The following is a 16,179-nucleotide window of genomic DNA, read 5'->3' as shown; positions in this document are numbered from 1 at the left end:
TTCATGTTTCCCCAACCTTCCGAGGGCGCCTTAAGATCTAGATTGAACATACGAAGGACTCTTGCCTATGAACCTACGACTTGTATCCAGTGTCTGCTTTCAGTCAATTTCAAGTGGGGCTGGGCGACTTACAGTGGTGTTGTGTTGAATGCTGCCCTCGTTACCACGTTCTGATAAGACTGGGAATCTTGTGTGAGCAAGCCAGCCTTTTCTGGTTATGTAACGTGTTGGTTTAGCCTCACATTCGGCCACATGAAGGGGATACCCACGCTTGATAATTATTGTTCGCGCCGCCGTACATCTAAAGCGCGGTATTTCTCTTTTTGTTACCGTATAAATGTTCCGCGAAATTGATTTGCTATGGGGATCTTGTTGTCTTTATATTCTGCTTTATCAGCCTGCAGTAACAAGCAACGTACCTCACATGACATTTCAGTTCTGTTCGACTCGAAGTTGACCTTGGAACATCTGCTATCTTTCTACTACACACTCATTGTCTCTGAACCGGCAAACCATGATTTTAAATGATCAGTCTTTCTGGGGAAGTTGTTCAGAAAATGGGGCAGTCAAACTCATGCCAGCGTTTATACTACTGGAGTGCCAGACAGAATGTGCGGCTTTACGACCACTATTAGCAATAAGGAGTCAAGGTCTGAAAGTAATAAATATAAAAAGATAAGTAAAGATCTACTACAGAACGAAGGAATTAATAGTAGTTAACATTCTCTATAGCATCAATATATTTCTGCTTTAATCTCTATCATTAGTAGTATACCTCGCCTCATATCTGTCCATCTCTGTATCCTGTCTCTGTGTCTCTATATGGTCCTTCTGTAAAGCATGCGCCGTATGAATCATATTATAATCTGACTTAACATCGCGACACAGCTCCAGCGGATTTAAGTACACAGCCCAGGCATGTAACCCTAAATAGCCACCTTGGTAGCCTTTTTGACAGCCGCTTACTGTCTCATAGTCTCCGTCTGATTCGAGAGCTAGATATTCTTGGGTTTGAAACTGGCGCACCGAGCTGGTGATCTCGTAGGGTTTCGTAGGGTAGGCATAAAGAACCAGAATTGATAATGGTACCATTTGCACACAGATTACCATAGTTGGAAGACCCATCATCACGTCAATATATGTCATTAACCCGGAGGGTTGCAGAACTTTTGTTCCCGTGAGGATGAGAAAAAGGATCTGTGTCGATAGTAAGTATTTATTCTCTGTAGTCCTTTCTCGCATGAATTTTACCTTCTCTAAAAGAACCATGCCGACAATTAGCTTGAAGGCTGCCAGCTTGAGTAGGGGTCTATGCTCTGTCATGTATCTCTTCATTTTCATATAGAATTGAAGGATGGCGTTGATCGCAACTGATGTCGATAGCGAGGTGATCACCTTAAGCTTAATAATTCTGTTAGTTACAATTCGAAAATGCGAGTATGGCAAGATAATACGTACCCAAACATGAGCAAAATGAGGTGTTGTACTGCCAAGGCAGTAAACGTGTAGTGCCTGTGTTACCACTTGAGAGACAGCAGTAATCCACGTGATGACTGGGTACTGAAGCACCGAGTACCAAGTCAGCTGATATCGGATAATTGGTCAGCCATTGCCTCAGGTGCCTCTTTGCTAATAAATGACTTACACTCAAAAACGCTAGGCCATTCCTTTTCTTCTTTGGCTGCCACTGTCTCGTCGTCTTAAGTGAAGAAAAAAAATCCACCTTACTACTAACTTCGGGAGCCATGAAGTCGCAGAGTAGCATGAGCAAGGCGTACAGGGCTACACCCTGGAGCACCTCGGTGAACCCTTGTAGGTAGACATACGAGTTTGGGAAACAGATTGAGAGAAAGGATAAAATCTGGTAGGAGGGAATAAGGTTACAGATCCGCATAATCCTATAGATTCCGTTAGCATCACGAAAGCTTATCCACATCATTTGGGATCTTGACTTGAGTTGTTCGCAAGGGTTACTCATGCGCATCGCGTGTCGACCCATCAGGCCTAGGGTTAAGGCCAGTACTATCGCCGTGTAACTGCCAGATAAAACTATGTTAAATTGGTAGAACGTTAGGTTTCTCACAAAAGGGCCGCCGCCAACTGCTCACTTGTCAGCAACCAAGTTCATTCCGTATCGAATGCAGTAACTACTTACTCTGTTCAAAGTGGTCAGGCAGCCGCTTCTCTTAGACTTAGAAGGCCCACCTTTGCAGCAATTAAGTTCAATTAAAAAGTAAGGTTGCTAAGTAGATTCTTTATAAACAAGAAAGAAAGGAATAAATTAATAAAGTATAAGATATAACTGCAAAGCTAGCTATCTTTTAATAACCTCTACCGATGGCGTTTATATCTTTACCAAGTACGCAGAGCGCAATGCCGGAAATTAGGACCTCACTGTAGCCCAAGCTCAGCCCCAAATCCTCCTGCTGCCTGGCCCCCAAGACTGCAAGATTACGATGTAACTAAACCATAGAGCTAAGCCATTCTTAGTCAGAAAGCCCATCGAGATCGTCGTTCAGCAACTTCGCCACACGACTTTGGTGCATAAGCAAAGCCAATCGGTGGAGCCAGCCTATATGGTTTGCGCGAATTTGCGCTGTCGATCATGCAACGGCGAAACTGCTTCTGAGCAGTCCTAGTTATATAAAATTCCGCTCTCTTGCACCTTGGCCCCCGCCATGCAAATTGATGCAAGTAGGGAAGTATGGTACGATTGTCTTGCTCTGACATCGCCAGGCGGATTTTTTCAGAATCGAACTCTCTAGCAACGTCACTATACAGGCTAAGAGTAGACCAAAAGGCAGCAGCTCAAACCCGTACAGAACCTTGAAGCTACAAGTTGTATAATATACAGTAATTTGTTAACATAATAAGAAATGAGAGCCTTGTATATTTTGAGAATTATCTTATCTTCTATTTATTCTCTATAGGGCTATATTAACAAAGGAGGACAGTTGCGGAGGAGATAATGACTGGGATTCAGAGACAGAGATTTCGGGTTCTCCCAAGTTTTAACCAGGGATTGTAGTCTTTTGTTATTAATATCTCGCCTTTTAATACTGGCATTTCTTGTTTTGGCGTTTATCACTAGACCTTGGTTCCGCGTCGCGATATAGCTATCTGTAAAAGGTATTCTGTAAAGCTTTTACTTAAATTTTAAAATTTTAAGGAACTGATTATTAATTTATTAATTTTCTTCCTATTAAAATAGCATGCTTTTCTTATTAAATCTTATAGCATTGCTAGGTTAAATAGTCCAATCGAATGGTAGAGTGCCACACTCTAGTGAGCCAGAGTAAGGCCATAAAGTCCAATCCTCAAAGGAGTTAAATTGCATAGAGGTGGCATCTGCTGTGACCGACGAGATATCCGGCATAGGCATAGTTGTGGGCATGTTGAAAAGCGTAGGCGTATTAGGTTCACCCATCACCTCATCCCAGTCTTGCACTAAAGAGACCTGTCGTTTTAAGCTGTTCATCAAGTCACACAGGCCATGTATCATCTTGCTGCTTGCCGAGTAAAAACAGCCACTGTGGAAAGCCTTGTCGAGTGCACAACCTGACAGGGAGCCCATGGTGGCTAGTTGGTGGGCGCATTGTCTGAAAAGATCACATTGTTCGTCAAAATTAGCGTGCAACCTTCCGGAAACCTTAAATCGAAGCAGGTTGTTTTCCATGATATTCTTGCAGTGGTTGACACTTTCAAGAACTATTGGTCGGATTGGCGCAATACAATCGTTGTATTCCAACTTGATTGCTGTGCATTCAACAAATTTGGCAAGTATTTCTTGCAGCTTGTCTGGGTATCGTTGCCCAAAGTGGCGATGAAAGGTGAAGAAGTGCGAATTCCGCTGATTGTCCGGTGTTGTCAGCAAGACATTGATAACATTACCCATCTGGATAACTTCATCCTGGCAAAAGTCTGCGCTCGACTTTGATTGACCGGCTAAATTTCTTGCTTCAAGAAGAGATATGTAGAAAAGACCCAGACCAAATAACCTTGAGATCAATGTGTGAAAGCGGATCTCTAAGAATGAACGAATAGCCCTGATTTCATTCTGCTCGTTTACTCCGACGTGGGATGCCCCAGATAAGAACTGGTTGATAGCATTCATCTCTGTAAGACATTTTTTCTCTCCCTCCTCAACCGTAATGAAGAGTCGACTGGGATTCATCCGGTTTTGTTTCATTTCCACCATAGCCTCGATCTGCATGTACGTTGCAGTAGTCCATTTGATATGGAAAATCATGATCGGTGAGCAGGATGTTGTCTGCATCAAGACGTCATACGAATGAATGTGAGGCTGCATTCGTTGCAGAACTTGTCGAAAAGAATGGAGTGGCATGGATAGGAAGTTACCCTGGAGAAATTCGTCGGCCACGAGTTGCAGGCCCTGGATCGAGAGAAGGAAATTACGCTCCGTTTCCGCGTTATTGATGGCATTCATACCCGCGAACGACGGACTCGCTGGCTCCGGTAAGATTCCCAGTCGTTCCGCCACACGATGAGCCAGATTGATATACAATTCACCTTTCACTGACTGGTGTGCGACTCGCTGCGAAGTTGCCAGTGTCGTTGGTTTGAACGTTGCGAGAAAGCGACACAGGACAATCGAGTCAGTATGTGTGGGTGGGCTGAAAATGAAGTCTTGGCCGAGCGACGAGACGGCCTGCTGTAGCTTCTCCTTCAAAGAGGCATCTTGAAAGTGGGCCTTTGATCTTGTACATGCGGTTAGACAAAGCACCGCAAAAAGCAGCTTTGTAGCGATATTATTCAAACGCGGATCGCGTGAAAGCAAGCGCTGTCTCAGGCTAACTAGACTCGGAATTCCCAGAACGAAGAACCGTTGCCATGCTAGCCTGTCATTCTTGTTAACAAACTAGATTGAGACATAGGTGTCGTAGTCGACTTACAGACTGTCGAGCATAATGGCCAACTCATGACTTATAATATCTGTCAGGCACGCATTCCAAGTTGATATCAGTTGAATGTCAGCACCAAACGACGCGTCTTTAGCTAAGACTAAGGCAACAAAATCATAGGTATTAGTCATAGAATGGTAAAGATCGTTTTCGCCGAATGGAGTCTTCGTAGCATCGCGTGTGCTCTGCACCATGAGGTTATCATCCATCACACCCGAGAAGAGATACTGCCGGATTGAGTCTGATAGTCCGGCCGTCTCCTGATCTTGTGGGGTTGGGTCTTGTGGACTTAGACGGTCTGATTTGGTTGTTTGGCTCGAGATTGCGCGATTTGCGCGATTCGTCGCTTGGCGCCGAAAATGATTCCGCTCGATGACGCATTCTAGACCAAGATCGCGGCATCGTTCGCAACTTGTTGATTCAGATTGGGGTGCACCTAATGGACCTAAGTTCATATACGAGGGTAGCACGCATTTGATTTTTCGAGCTCTGCAGCCGTGGCAGATAAGGCGTGCATATTTGCCCCTGGGGCCTCGTTTAGAGTTTTGCTCTTGCATCTAGCTTCTTGTGATTCTAATTGAAGTAGCATAAAGAAAGTGATAGATGAAATTGTCGCAAGTTTTGTGTGAGTGATGATGATGACGATGTTAGGTTTGGGATTACGTGGAACAGTCGGTTTGCCTCTTGATCTGCACTATCCGAGAGACCATTCTTATTGGCCAAGCCAGTTAGCATGGGCAGACCGGCATTCATCATGCCTCCTTTTCTAGCTAATCAGGTTGAGCCCTTGGACTTTATGGACTCTTTAAACATTTTCAGTATAGATTTTCTTTTTTATCTTTTTCTTAGCCGTATTGAAACTTTATAATGAAATCTTTTCTATTCTTGCAAGCCAGCCTCGTCCTAGATTCCGTCTAATGTTGGATCCCTGCGGGAATAAAGAAATTGCGTAAATCCAGGATCCTATCGGCAATATCGGCATTTTATAATTAACAACATAAGCAACAGCTTACCGCCCCTTGGCCAACTCCATCTAGTAAGCATATAGCAAAGCCGATCAGTGGAGCTACCGTACGAAGTTTGCGTGAATTTGCGCTGTTAGTCTCGCGGCAGAAAGGGTAAAGGTCTCCTGTTTGCGCTCAAATACTGTTCCTGGAAAGGATAATCCCTTGTTGGGCAGTATTACGCCGCTGCCTACCTGGAAAGATTCATGAAGAGGACCTTCGGTTAGCTGAGTAGATATGCATGCTGAGCCAGAGAAGTTGCGCAGCGAGTTCTTTTCCGCTTCGGACCTGGATTGTAATTTCCGCGATCGAAATGGACTATTTGCGGACCTTGGGCATTTCCCTTATTAACCAACAATCATGACTTCGAACTTGGGAATTAAAGCCGCCTGCGGAACGAGAACCAAAAACTACATAACAAGGCAAGAGCGCCGCTTATCAAGTCCTCAATTCTTCAGATATCAAGAATGATGCATTTCACAAGTATTTTGCTCCTACTTGGAGCGCCGTCTGTCATGGCCATTTGCAAATGTGTACGTTACACCAGTTCTACTTGTATTCTAAACTTGCATGACAAAAGCTCAACTAACATGTCATATTCATACAGACCCCCACGGACGACTGTTGGCCCTCACTCTACAAGTGGCAGGATCTCAACAGCACTGTTCATGGACACTTAGTTGTGAACGAACCTCTGGCCAAACCCTGTTACGATGGGCTTGGCAAGAATTCAACGGAATGTCAGAAGATTAGCAAAGTCTATCAGGACGCTTCCTTCCGGCAATCATCTCCAATTGGGTTCGCATACCCTGTCATTGACACCTGCGCACCGACAAATAGCTCGATAGCTGGAAGCCCAGTCTGCGATTTGGGTAGCGCATCTATCTATAGTGTCAACGCAACCAAGCCTGCCGATGTTATAGCTGGCATCAAATTTGCTCAGGAGAACAATGTCCGACTAGTTATCAAGAACACCGGTCATGATGTCAGAGCAAGGTAAGTAATGCTTTTCACCTTTACTTGACCGGCCGGCGCTAATAATCCTGACCTGATAGGTCCCAGGGATACGGCAGTTTGTCAATCTGGATGAAGCATATCAAGCCCGAACTCGTGTTCCAAGAAACCTACAAGCCGTCCAGTAATTCATCCCTTTCCAACTAGACAGGAAGTGCAATTGTTGTAGGAGCCGGCTATATCTGGGACGAAGTATACACCTTCGCGGCCAAACATGACCATATTGCTGTCGGTGGTTCTGCTAAAGTAAGTATTTAACTTCCATGGATACACTTTCGTGGCTAATTACGACTTTTAGACAGTTGGTGCTATCGGAGGTTACTTGCAAGGAGGTGGTCACGGTCCCGCCAGCCATGATTTTGGACTGGCAGCAGACCAGGTTCTCGAATTCAAGGTTGTGCTTGCGTCAGGCGAGGTCGTCACCGCTAGTGCTTCCGAGTATGTAGACCTCTTTACTGCTCTCCGTGGTGGTGGTGGCGGCACATTCGGTGTTGTCGTGGAGGCAACTATCAAAGTATATCCTACACGTCCTGTCCTGAAACATTCGTTGACTATCGGGGCACCAAACACCAACATATCCGATCTTGTCAATGCCACTGTGGAAGTTCTCTCAGAATACCCCATCCTTTCAGATGCAGGATTCTCTGGGAACGGACAGCTAACTCGAGTACTTGGGAAGAATTCTGCCTACAGCCACGTTTTCGGCAAGATGCTTCTAGGGAATTCTTCTGTTGCCGATTCATCTCGCGAAATTGAAGAGGCAAAGGAAGTGATGAACAAGAATGTTGTTGAACTGCTAAGACCTCTCAACGGGACCAATCTCTCTGTGATGTCCACTTTTGAGAGGTTTGATACGTTCCAGGATTATTACTCCAGTGTACAGCATGAGCCACAAGCAGCAATCAATCCCTATCCCGTCATGGTGTCGCGCTTTTTCGATAAGAAGTCATTGGTCAACAATCGAGAAAATCTGACGGGCATGTTCCAAGCAATATTACCTGAGAGCGACTCTGAGGTTCAGGCTGTGGCATCTTTACTGAGCTTCTTTCTTGTCGGTGGTGGAGAAGTTCTAAAGCCCCAGCTCAATTCGGCTGTCCACCCTGGATGGCGGAAGACTTACACATTAATTGAGAATTTCGACATCCCACCTTCTGATATTGGGATTCAAGGACTGCGAAAGGTCAGGGACTATGCCACATCGAAAAAGCTCAAGGCGATGAAGATGGCTACTCCCGGTTTGGGTGCATACTTGAATGAAGCCGATCCGTATGACCCAGACTGGAAGGAGGCCTTCTATGGTAAGCAATACAACTGGTTGAAGTCAGTCAAGCAGAAGTATGATCCTGATGACACCTTCTGGTGCTACCGATGCGTTGGCTATGAGGGCTGGGAGGAGATCACAGGTCCAACACTTTACGGACCCCTATGCCAGACCAAATAATTATATCCTGTTCTCACTTGGTCGCCTTTTGCGTTTAGCCTTTTCCCTTTAGCAATCTGTCTTTAGTGTCTATCCTTGCGGACACAATTACAATCTCTTGCGTAAGGTTAAGGGAGGCCGTCTAGTCCCAGTTTACCAAATCCTTTCCATTGTAGCAATGAATTGAGCTGCTTTAATTAGGCACACTTGGCTTTCAGTGATTGGAAGTATGATAGCCAACTGATTGCACCGAATTAAGTGTGAAAATGACGTTTTACCAGGCCTTGAACTGGCTAAGATGAAATGTCTGAGGCGAGAGGTGAGTGAAAAGTTCACGGGCAATAATTAGCAGTCTGAAGTTCGCCAGTATCAGAAAGAGGAAGGGAGATTGCGCTGAGCTCCCATATTCGGAAGGCGATTCTCTAGGGTTTAACAGTTTTTATAAGTGCATTATACTTCTATTAGAGTGTTTTAGGGAAATCTAGTACGGCGTTGTCTGAGGCGCCGAGTGCACGACTACCTTTGTAAGTGTCTTGGTTCCAAAGCCATGTATATCTAATCTGGATATAGCATGTGATAATCTTTGGATTGGCCAGCAGCCAGACGACGCCGAACACGTTATCAATTATCTGAACAGCGACCAGGGGATCATGTTCCCTACACATGAGTTCGTGGAGATCCCTGAGATCTACGCTGATGGTGAGCATTCCTCCGGATATGTAGCTGAAGCAATCTAACATTTCCAGGAATTCGTCAACCGCTTCGGGGGCCCGTTGATGCAGATGATGACCTACCACCGCTCAACCTTCCACCTGCCTTGGATGAGCTCGACGTGAATTTTGAAGAGATTGACCTGGATGACCCACATGTCCCAGCTTATATGCCCCGTGAGGAAGATTCCTGGGACTACATCGTCGAACCCCTCTTGAGTGCACTGATACTCCTACAAGGAGTTCCCTCCACCTTGATCATGTCTATTCATATCCTGCTTCTGAATCTCTACTGCATTGCTACCGGTAATGATAGGCTGTTTCTTCGGCGACTCCTCCCAGTTGTTGTCGTTTAAATCGCCGAGCAGTATGATCCTGGCGCAGGCTTTCTTGTCACTGCCGCCGTCGGTCTTACCCCTCATATCTTGGAACAGCTCCCTCCGATTGTTCTGACTAACGACCAGCGTTTGGCGCTGCAGCCTTTTGGCATCACTGTCCTTTGTGCATTTCTTCTGATATTCGTGAGTGAGCTTCAGGTAGGCAAAAGTCAGAAATGGTGTTCCCAAAACGTATTCTGAGGGTAGCATGACAAGAGGTCTCCGCGTTAATGTTACTAGCTGCGCGGATAGGGGGAATAGGAATACTTGAAGAACTTATATACTTTAAATTATAAGTAGAAATTGCTACTAATATTAAAAAGTTTAGGGCAGTTTTTAATTATTCTATTTAAATAAAGATATATAATATTTACTTTTAGGTATATAAACCTCTTAATATTAATCTCTAAATAGTTTAACTATATATATTTTTAAGTAAGTATCTTAATAAAATATATTACTAATACTTTATTAAATTATTATATATTAAAGATAAAAACCCTAAAACTGAAAAGCAGCTACTAGTTAAAGATATAATGTAAGGTTTATATAGTATCTATAGAGGGTTTTGTAAGATCGAAGTGAGGACGTTTTACAATCGGACCCCCAGCCGCCAAATAGAGACATAATCGCAAGGATAGCAAACAAGAGCCACAATGGCACTTAGTTACTCAGTTTGTGCAGGATGGTCAGAAGGGCGCTAAAAGTCATAAGTCAGTCGCTTTGATCCATCAGTAGTACTTTGTGGTCCACTCAGACAACCAGCGGTCGACTGTGCAAGAAACTGAGAAGTGACCTCGCAGGCAAAGATCGGTCTGTTGAGATATCTTCGAAACGTACTTGCGACTTAAGAAATGGTTCTCCTGCCCTTGATGGAAGTAGACACCCTGCAGTCACGTAAATATGCTGATGCTGGCTCTTCTCCACGAAATCAGTCAAGACTACCGAGACACAATGCCCAAAACCCGCCTTTCAAGTTCATATTCACTTTAAAGTGACGTCTCGATGCACACTGTGGCCGTGGCCGGACCTTATTCGCTGCAAGGCATAATAGGCAAGGATTTAAGTATAAATTAAGAGAGACAATGGTTTGCCGACTTATCCGTTAGGTTGAGACCCAAAGTTAGTTTAGTATCGATAGCGCTATAGCTATCTCCAAGAATAGTTAAGTCTGTTTAATAATACACTGGCTGCTCCCCATTTTAGGGTCAGAAGTAGTGCTTGGCATGTCACAAGCAATTATAAACCGCACTTGGCCTAATGAATCTAATCAGCTAAGTCAGCCTGACACTTTAGCACTGGAGCATTCTACTAAAAACGCCAAGGCTTTCAAGCCATCTGAAAATCAGGAATAGCCCCATAGCAGAGCTCCAGCGGAAGCAGGACAAAGCTTTTATAAAGGGGACTGGAAGAAATACCAATTTTATGCCCTTTCAATACCGTACATACCATAGAAAGATGCAGCCCACGCACATACAAGGCAGACAGCGTCGTTTATGGCTATCCACACTGGACTGGACCAGTACTGTCAGTAGCCTTCTTTTACTCGCTACTGGAATTCTTATGATAATCAATGGCCGTTGCTCTCGGGGCCACGGACTCAGTGCCGACGCACCTATGTGTGTCGGTTCCCAGTTGTCTGTACAGAGCTGGCTCGCCATCACTGGCATTGAATTTTCGCTTCTCAGTACCATATTACTGCCCCGCATCTCATCAATAACACTTTCCAAGTGTTTTACAAAAGCTGCCGAAACCACAGGAATGCGACTGGATCGTCTGCTTAACTCTCTCTCATCAGCCCCGCTCTCCGCTCAACTTCGGGGATCGAAGAAGGCCATCCAACTCCGATGTCTAGCCTTTCTGCTTGCAGCATTCGTGAGCATTCTCTATAAGTTCTCCTTCGTTACCGTCGATGCAAAAGGTATGCTCGCGATTCCAAAAGGGCAGACCTACTACAATGATAACTCTGACGGCTATCCTGAGGCCGACACCAGCTACACTGAAATCGGCGAGTCGGACATGCTCCGAGAGAACAACTATGCTTTGGGGGAAGGGATCCCGTCTACCATACTCTCCACAAACCTCATTGACTTCATTACTGTCAACAATGGGTCCGTGATAGTCGTGAGCGACCCAGGCATGGCCTTTGAGCGTAGGCTTACTACCGATCTAATCGTAGGGCCAAAGGTGAATGCGACGCGACTGGCAAGAATTATCAATGGGACTGTGCAATCATGTAGCCCCTTACTATACCTTCGGAGCTCGTTCTATGTCCTGCGCTCAATTGGCGACTTTGATGCTATAAAGTGGCCTCTTGTTAAGTCAACGCCATACAACAACGGGGTACGAATCGATTATACTCCTTGGAACTCAACCACCTTTAATGGGGGCATCATGGACATCACCTCCTTGACCAATGGATCAATGCAGGCTTGGGTCGCCCAGCATCCACTTGCCTCCCAGCGACAAGCGGGCAATGAGGGCATCTACGACTACAGAGTTACCATTGATATGCGATATTGCTACGGTTATATCAGCTGGTCAAACTCGGTTACTTATGGCCATTTTGAAATAGAGGAGCCAACTGACATTAAATGCCAGGTTTCACCTTTCAATGTGGCTACCTGGAACAATACACGGTGGGCATTCAACGCAAAAACGTTCATGGAGGCAGCCCTTGCTGGAAAGACTATTGACGACAGTTTCTGGACGACTGCGCTGCCCATAATTCCAATTGTTAGCGATCACTCATCTATTCACAGAGAGTTTGGCCCGCCGACAGAGAGGAATCCACGGTGTAGCACCATCGCTTCAGACTCATTCGCGGTTTCTGAGGGTACAATAAGGGCATCGAGGACGGGCATGACGGCTTTGGGAATAGCGCTGCAGGGGCTGGCAATCGTGGCGGCCATTGTGGCTCTGTGCTTGATTATGTGGCCAAGACTGCCACTACTTACAGAGTGGCCTGCACAGTGGCTTGCCTTGGCACAAGGTTTGGATCACTCTGTAGTAAAGGAAGCAGTCAAAGGAGGGGTAACAGTATCTAGTGTTGAGTCTAGCGCTGTTGTGTTTCTGTCATTGTCCCAAGGAGGGAGCAACGAGTTACGCCTAGTAGGTGTCAGGTCATAGTTCTCGTGTATATTACAATTGAGGCAGATTTTGATTCTCTATATTTACAAAGCTAATTAGTCATTGCAAGTCTTGCTGGCTGTGTGATCTGGCTACCGAATCTGGCAACATCGAAGGATAACCAGTGCGGGGAAGATTAGCTGATGGAGATAGGTGTTAGCCGTTCTATCAAAGATTCACTAAGGTATTTAGTGCTGTGAGATAACGGCTAAACTTCGGTCTATACATTGGATGCCTTCATTTATCTGGGTTGATCTTTCAATTAAACCAGCACTGCTATACCTTTATATATGTACGCTGTGGTAAAAAGAAGCTTTCTGGGCTACACCGCACTACAGCTTTCCTTCTCCATCACAAGCCAAGCTTCCTTTAACTGTACTCTAAACACTTAACAATAACACAATGCAGATATCAACAACCATTTCCTTCTATTCATACTCAAACTCATAATTGTCATCATTGCTGAGCCAAAAAGCTGATCTCTTTCGGAGGCTCACTCCCCAACCAACACAGCCAAAGCAAGCAGCGATAGAGCCAATCAACCTCGTTCTCGAATACCACAAGGACGACACTCTAAACTTGACTGTAATCGAAGGCCATCATGCTACTCTCTCATCTACTGAAACCGGCGCCGCCTAGCCACGCAAACATAACCGCCACCATGTCCTCAGTAATGCTCGTCAAACTTAAAACACCTAGCGCCTAAATCCATGATCTGAACACAGTAATCCGACGGTTTGGCTTTGCAGAAGCAAGCAAGGTAAACATTTTCCCTGTCGTGTTTTATACGAGGCCGCCTTTCGTTCCTTCACCGATCGTGGCATATGGGTTCTTTCATCGACGACATTGAAGAGGATCATCACACGGACCTACTCCTCAACCCAGCGGCTGATAGGAGACAGGAGCCTGGGGGACACGTAATTACTGAGGCAGCGTTCTGGTGAGAGGCCCGATCGCCCTTTGAGACTGAGGTTGAGGCCTCCATATGTAAGCCTCTGTTCGACTCTCATCTACAAGCGCTAGCAGTAACATCAGCAAGTATTACAGTTTCAATAGTATTCTTCTCCACTTAGTTCCCGGGTTGGGTCTCATGATCTGTCCGAATCATCCTCCTCGCCCACCTCACCGCAAGAATGGATCTCGATCGTCTAGTATGCTGTTTAAGGAGCCCATAAGATCAAACGCCGCGATATTATGCTCAATAACAGCTGCCTACGCAACGCTGTAGTTGACGCTCAGTCCCATTAGCCCTTTATTATTGACCTTGCGGGGTGTTACTTAAGGATTGGGAACATGTCGACTTTGGTGACGGCCAAGAGGAATGGGCTTCTGAGGCTGAGTGGCGCGAGAGCGTGAGATGCCGTGATAACCCTGGCTCGATTGAGTTGCCTGTGCAGAGAAAGCTGGAGATGGTCAAGGCGTTCTTGATTGACCTCACGTATCCGGAATCAAGAGGGGTTCCTAGCAGTGACGAAGCAAAGGCTTTAAAAGGAACAAGCAAGTGCAGAAGACTTTAGGTTAAGGCAATATAGAGACTGCGCCGAGGGTATGAGTTACTTGATCGTTTAGCGGACATGACATGAGGATGTTGAGCCTGTTGGCCAATATTTGGAGGATAAATGGGTTCCATCGTGACGAGAAAGCGCGACGATGCATTTCCGAGACATGACTCTCAAAGGTATTACTGGTTATATTATGCTTCCACTACTGCTTACATCTAATTGACTCCTGTACTGTCTCTGCCTCCTATGTTCTAGCAATGAGAATCAGTCATGAGTCTCTTTGCAACCCTTTAACAGGGAACCCGAGAATGGCATTATCGAAATTGATAAAAGCCGACTGTCCTTCTCTATACTTTGATCTGTATTCCAAAGAGAGACGTGATAGACCAGTCCATAAAAGACCAGGAGCAAGTCTCAGAACCCTGGTAATGACGCCTGACTTGGTAAATTCCGTAGTCTTGGATAACGCTGAGTGGAATCTACCTGTAGTGGAAACCCGATTTCATGGCCAACGACAACCGCATCACCGGGAAACTGAAAAGGTAGGTTGGAGTTCCGGCCATCGGGGATCAGGCAATCGGGGTACCTACTCAGTCAAGAGAATGGAGCCTAGAATTGATCCAAGGCATGAGCTTTGCCTGTTGCTTGTTGTCTTGGCTAAAGATGACCCGATTGATAAGATGTTTACTATGCTCTGGAAGGCAAGTATGTGGAGTGGCGCTTCCTGGTTGAAACGCGATGTGGATAATTAAACGTGATAATATAATGACATTACGAGACAGAAGGAGGAGCTTAGTATCGATATATAAAGGATTCCGTTGTAGTTCTGAATCTCTTCTATTACTGGCGATGGTGACACTGTTCTCGGAATCCCGAAAGCTAGAATACCTAATACCGTCACTCATCTTTGTTAAACGTCATTTACAACATCTTTATAGTTTCGCAATGCAAGTACATCGTGGGTATATCTGCTGTTGCTCTCGCTTTTATCATTCACCCAAGATCCTCTTTCGCTGCCTCACTCATCTCCCTCCCCTCCCTATCTCGTCCCGGGAATAATTACTATTGACGCTCATCTGACTGAATCTGGCTATCGAGACGCTCCTCGATATTTCTGTCAATACTCTGCTACCCTGTCGTTTATATCTGTACTGCACACATAGTCCAGTTCCTCGGCAAGTAGAGATATATGTCTTATTTGCAATAGTTGGCTTAGCTCCTAAGCCCGAATGTCAAAGGTGTTAGTTCAGATTGAACCCGTGATCAACAGGCAGTACTAGATACATAAAGTACTTCTATTACTCCAGTAAAATCTTTCCCCTCAGACCACAACAGCAGAATATCCCACACCATCAAGAATCATGAAGGAAGCATACATCGATAAGGACCTCAGCGTCGAGATCCGCGAAGTTCCTGTGCCTGCAGCCGGGCCAGGCGAGCTCCTCATCCACACAGTCGTGTCAGGCACAGTTCCCAAAGACTGGAAAATGCTCAAGTTAATGGGTGGAGACCCAGCAAGTCATGGTGACGATATTGCCAGCTACGTCGAGGCAGTTGGCGAAGGAGTCACAGGTTTACGTCCCGGTGACCGAGTTGCTGCTTTCCACCAGATGTTTACTCCCCATGGTAGCTACACAGAGTACTCAGTGGCGGCCGCTAAGTCAGCCCCCAATGCCACCACCTTTGAAGGTATGAGTCTCCTTTTTCATCTTGCATGTATGATATATGCATTCCTCCTTTCTGGCACATACACAGATGGCGCTACGATCCCGCTTGCCAGCAAATGCCTACTTTTGGCTCAACCAACTCAAATATAATTCCCTATTAAAGTAATAAGATACTGCAGGATAGTAACTATCCATAATGCAGAACTAGTTATAACTTTTCTAAGATTAACGTTTGCGATGGCTTCGGCGGCATGGTGGGACAAAGGCCAGAATTCATGCAACAGTGAGGACATCATATTTGACAATGAACAAATACCCCCCCAAAACAGGATTAATAACGTGGATCCTCCTACTACAATGGTGAAAACCAAAATAAAGAGAAATCCGGCCCATGCCGATGAATCGCCTCTTTCTGGTCGACCGCTGTAGATTTG

At 45.4% G+C, this 16,179-nt stretch overlaps 4 protein-coding genes across 4 annotated transcripts; all 4 read left to right on the top strand.

The window, feature by feature from the left end:
* Positions 1–6,441: 6,441 nt before the first annotated feature.
* Positions 6,442–8,381, top strand: J7337_013943 (uncharacterized protein; the record flags this gene model as incomplete). The annotated part of the gene is made up of 5 exons (XM_044831418.1): positions 6,442–6,459; positions 6,534–6,922; positions 6,982–7,064; positions 7,092–7,186; positions 7,239–8,381. The coding sequence occupies 5 exons, from the start codon at positions 6,442–6,444 to the stop codon at positions 8,379–8,381; spliced, it is 1,728 nt and encodes a 575-aa protein (XP_044673804.1).
* A 629-nt stretch (positions 8,382–9,010) lies between these two features.
* J7337_013942 (uncharacterized protein) lies at positions 9,011–9,426 on the top strand (the record flags this gene model as incomplete). The annotated part of the gene is made up of 2 exons (XM_044831417.1): positions 9,011–9,059; positions 9,107–9,426. The coding sequence occupies 2 exons, from the start codon at positions 9,011–9,013 to the stop codon at positions 9,424–9,426; spliced, it is 369 nt and encodes a 122-aa protein (XP_044673803.1).
* A 1,782-nt stretch (positions 9,427–11,208) lies between these two features.
* On the top strand, positions 11,209–12,248 carry J7337_013941 (uncharacterized protein; the record flags this gene model as incomplete). Its single annotated transcript, XM_044831416.1, has 2 exons — positions 11,209–12,183; positions 12,210–12,248. 2 exons carry the CDS (start codon positions 11,209–11,211, stop codon positions 12,246–12,248), a joined length of 1,014 nt encoding a protein of 337 aa, XP_044673802.1.
* Positions 12,249–15,439: 3,191 nt separating this feature from the next.
* On the top strand, positions 15,440–15,895 carry J7337_013940 (uncharacterized protein; the record flags this gene model as incomplete). Its single annotated transcript, XM_044831415.1, has 2 exons — positions 15,440–15,767; positions 15,834–15,895. The coding sequence occupies 2 exons, from the start codon at positions 15,440–15,442 to the stop codon at positions 15,893–15,895; spliced, it is 390 nt and encodes a 129-aa protein (XP_044673801.1).
* Positions 15,896–16,179: the final 284 nt, after the last annotated feature.

The sequence above is a fragment of the Fusarium musae genome, chromosome 12 (genome assembly GCF_019915245.1).
Source record: "Fusarium musae strain F31 chromosome 12, whole genome shotgun sequence".
NCBI classification, from domain to species: Eukaryota; Fungi; Ascomycota; class Sordariomycetes; order Hypocreales; family Nectriaceae; genus Fusarium; species Fusarium musae.
Note: the sequence above shows the minus strand (reverse complement) of the source record. Positions and strands in the feature narration are given on the sequence as shown.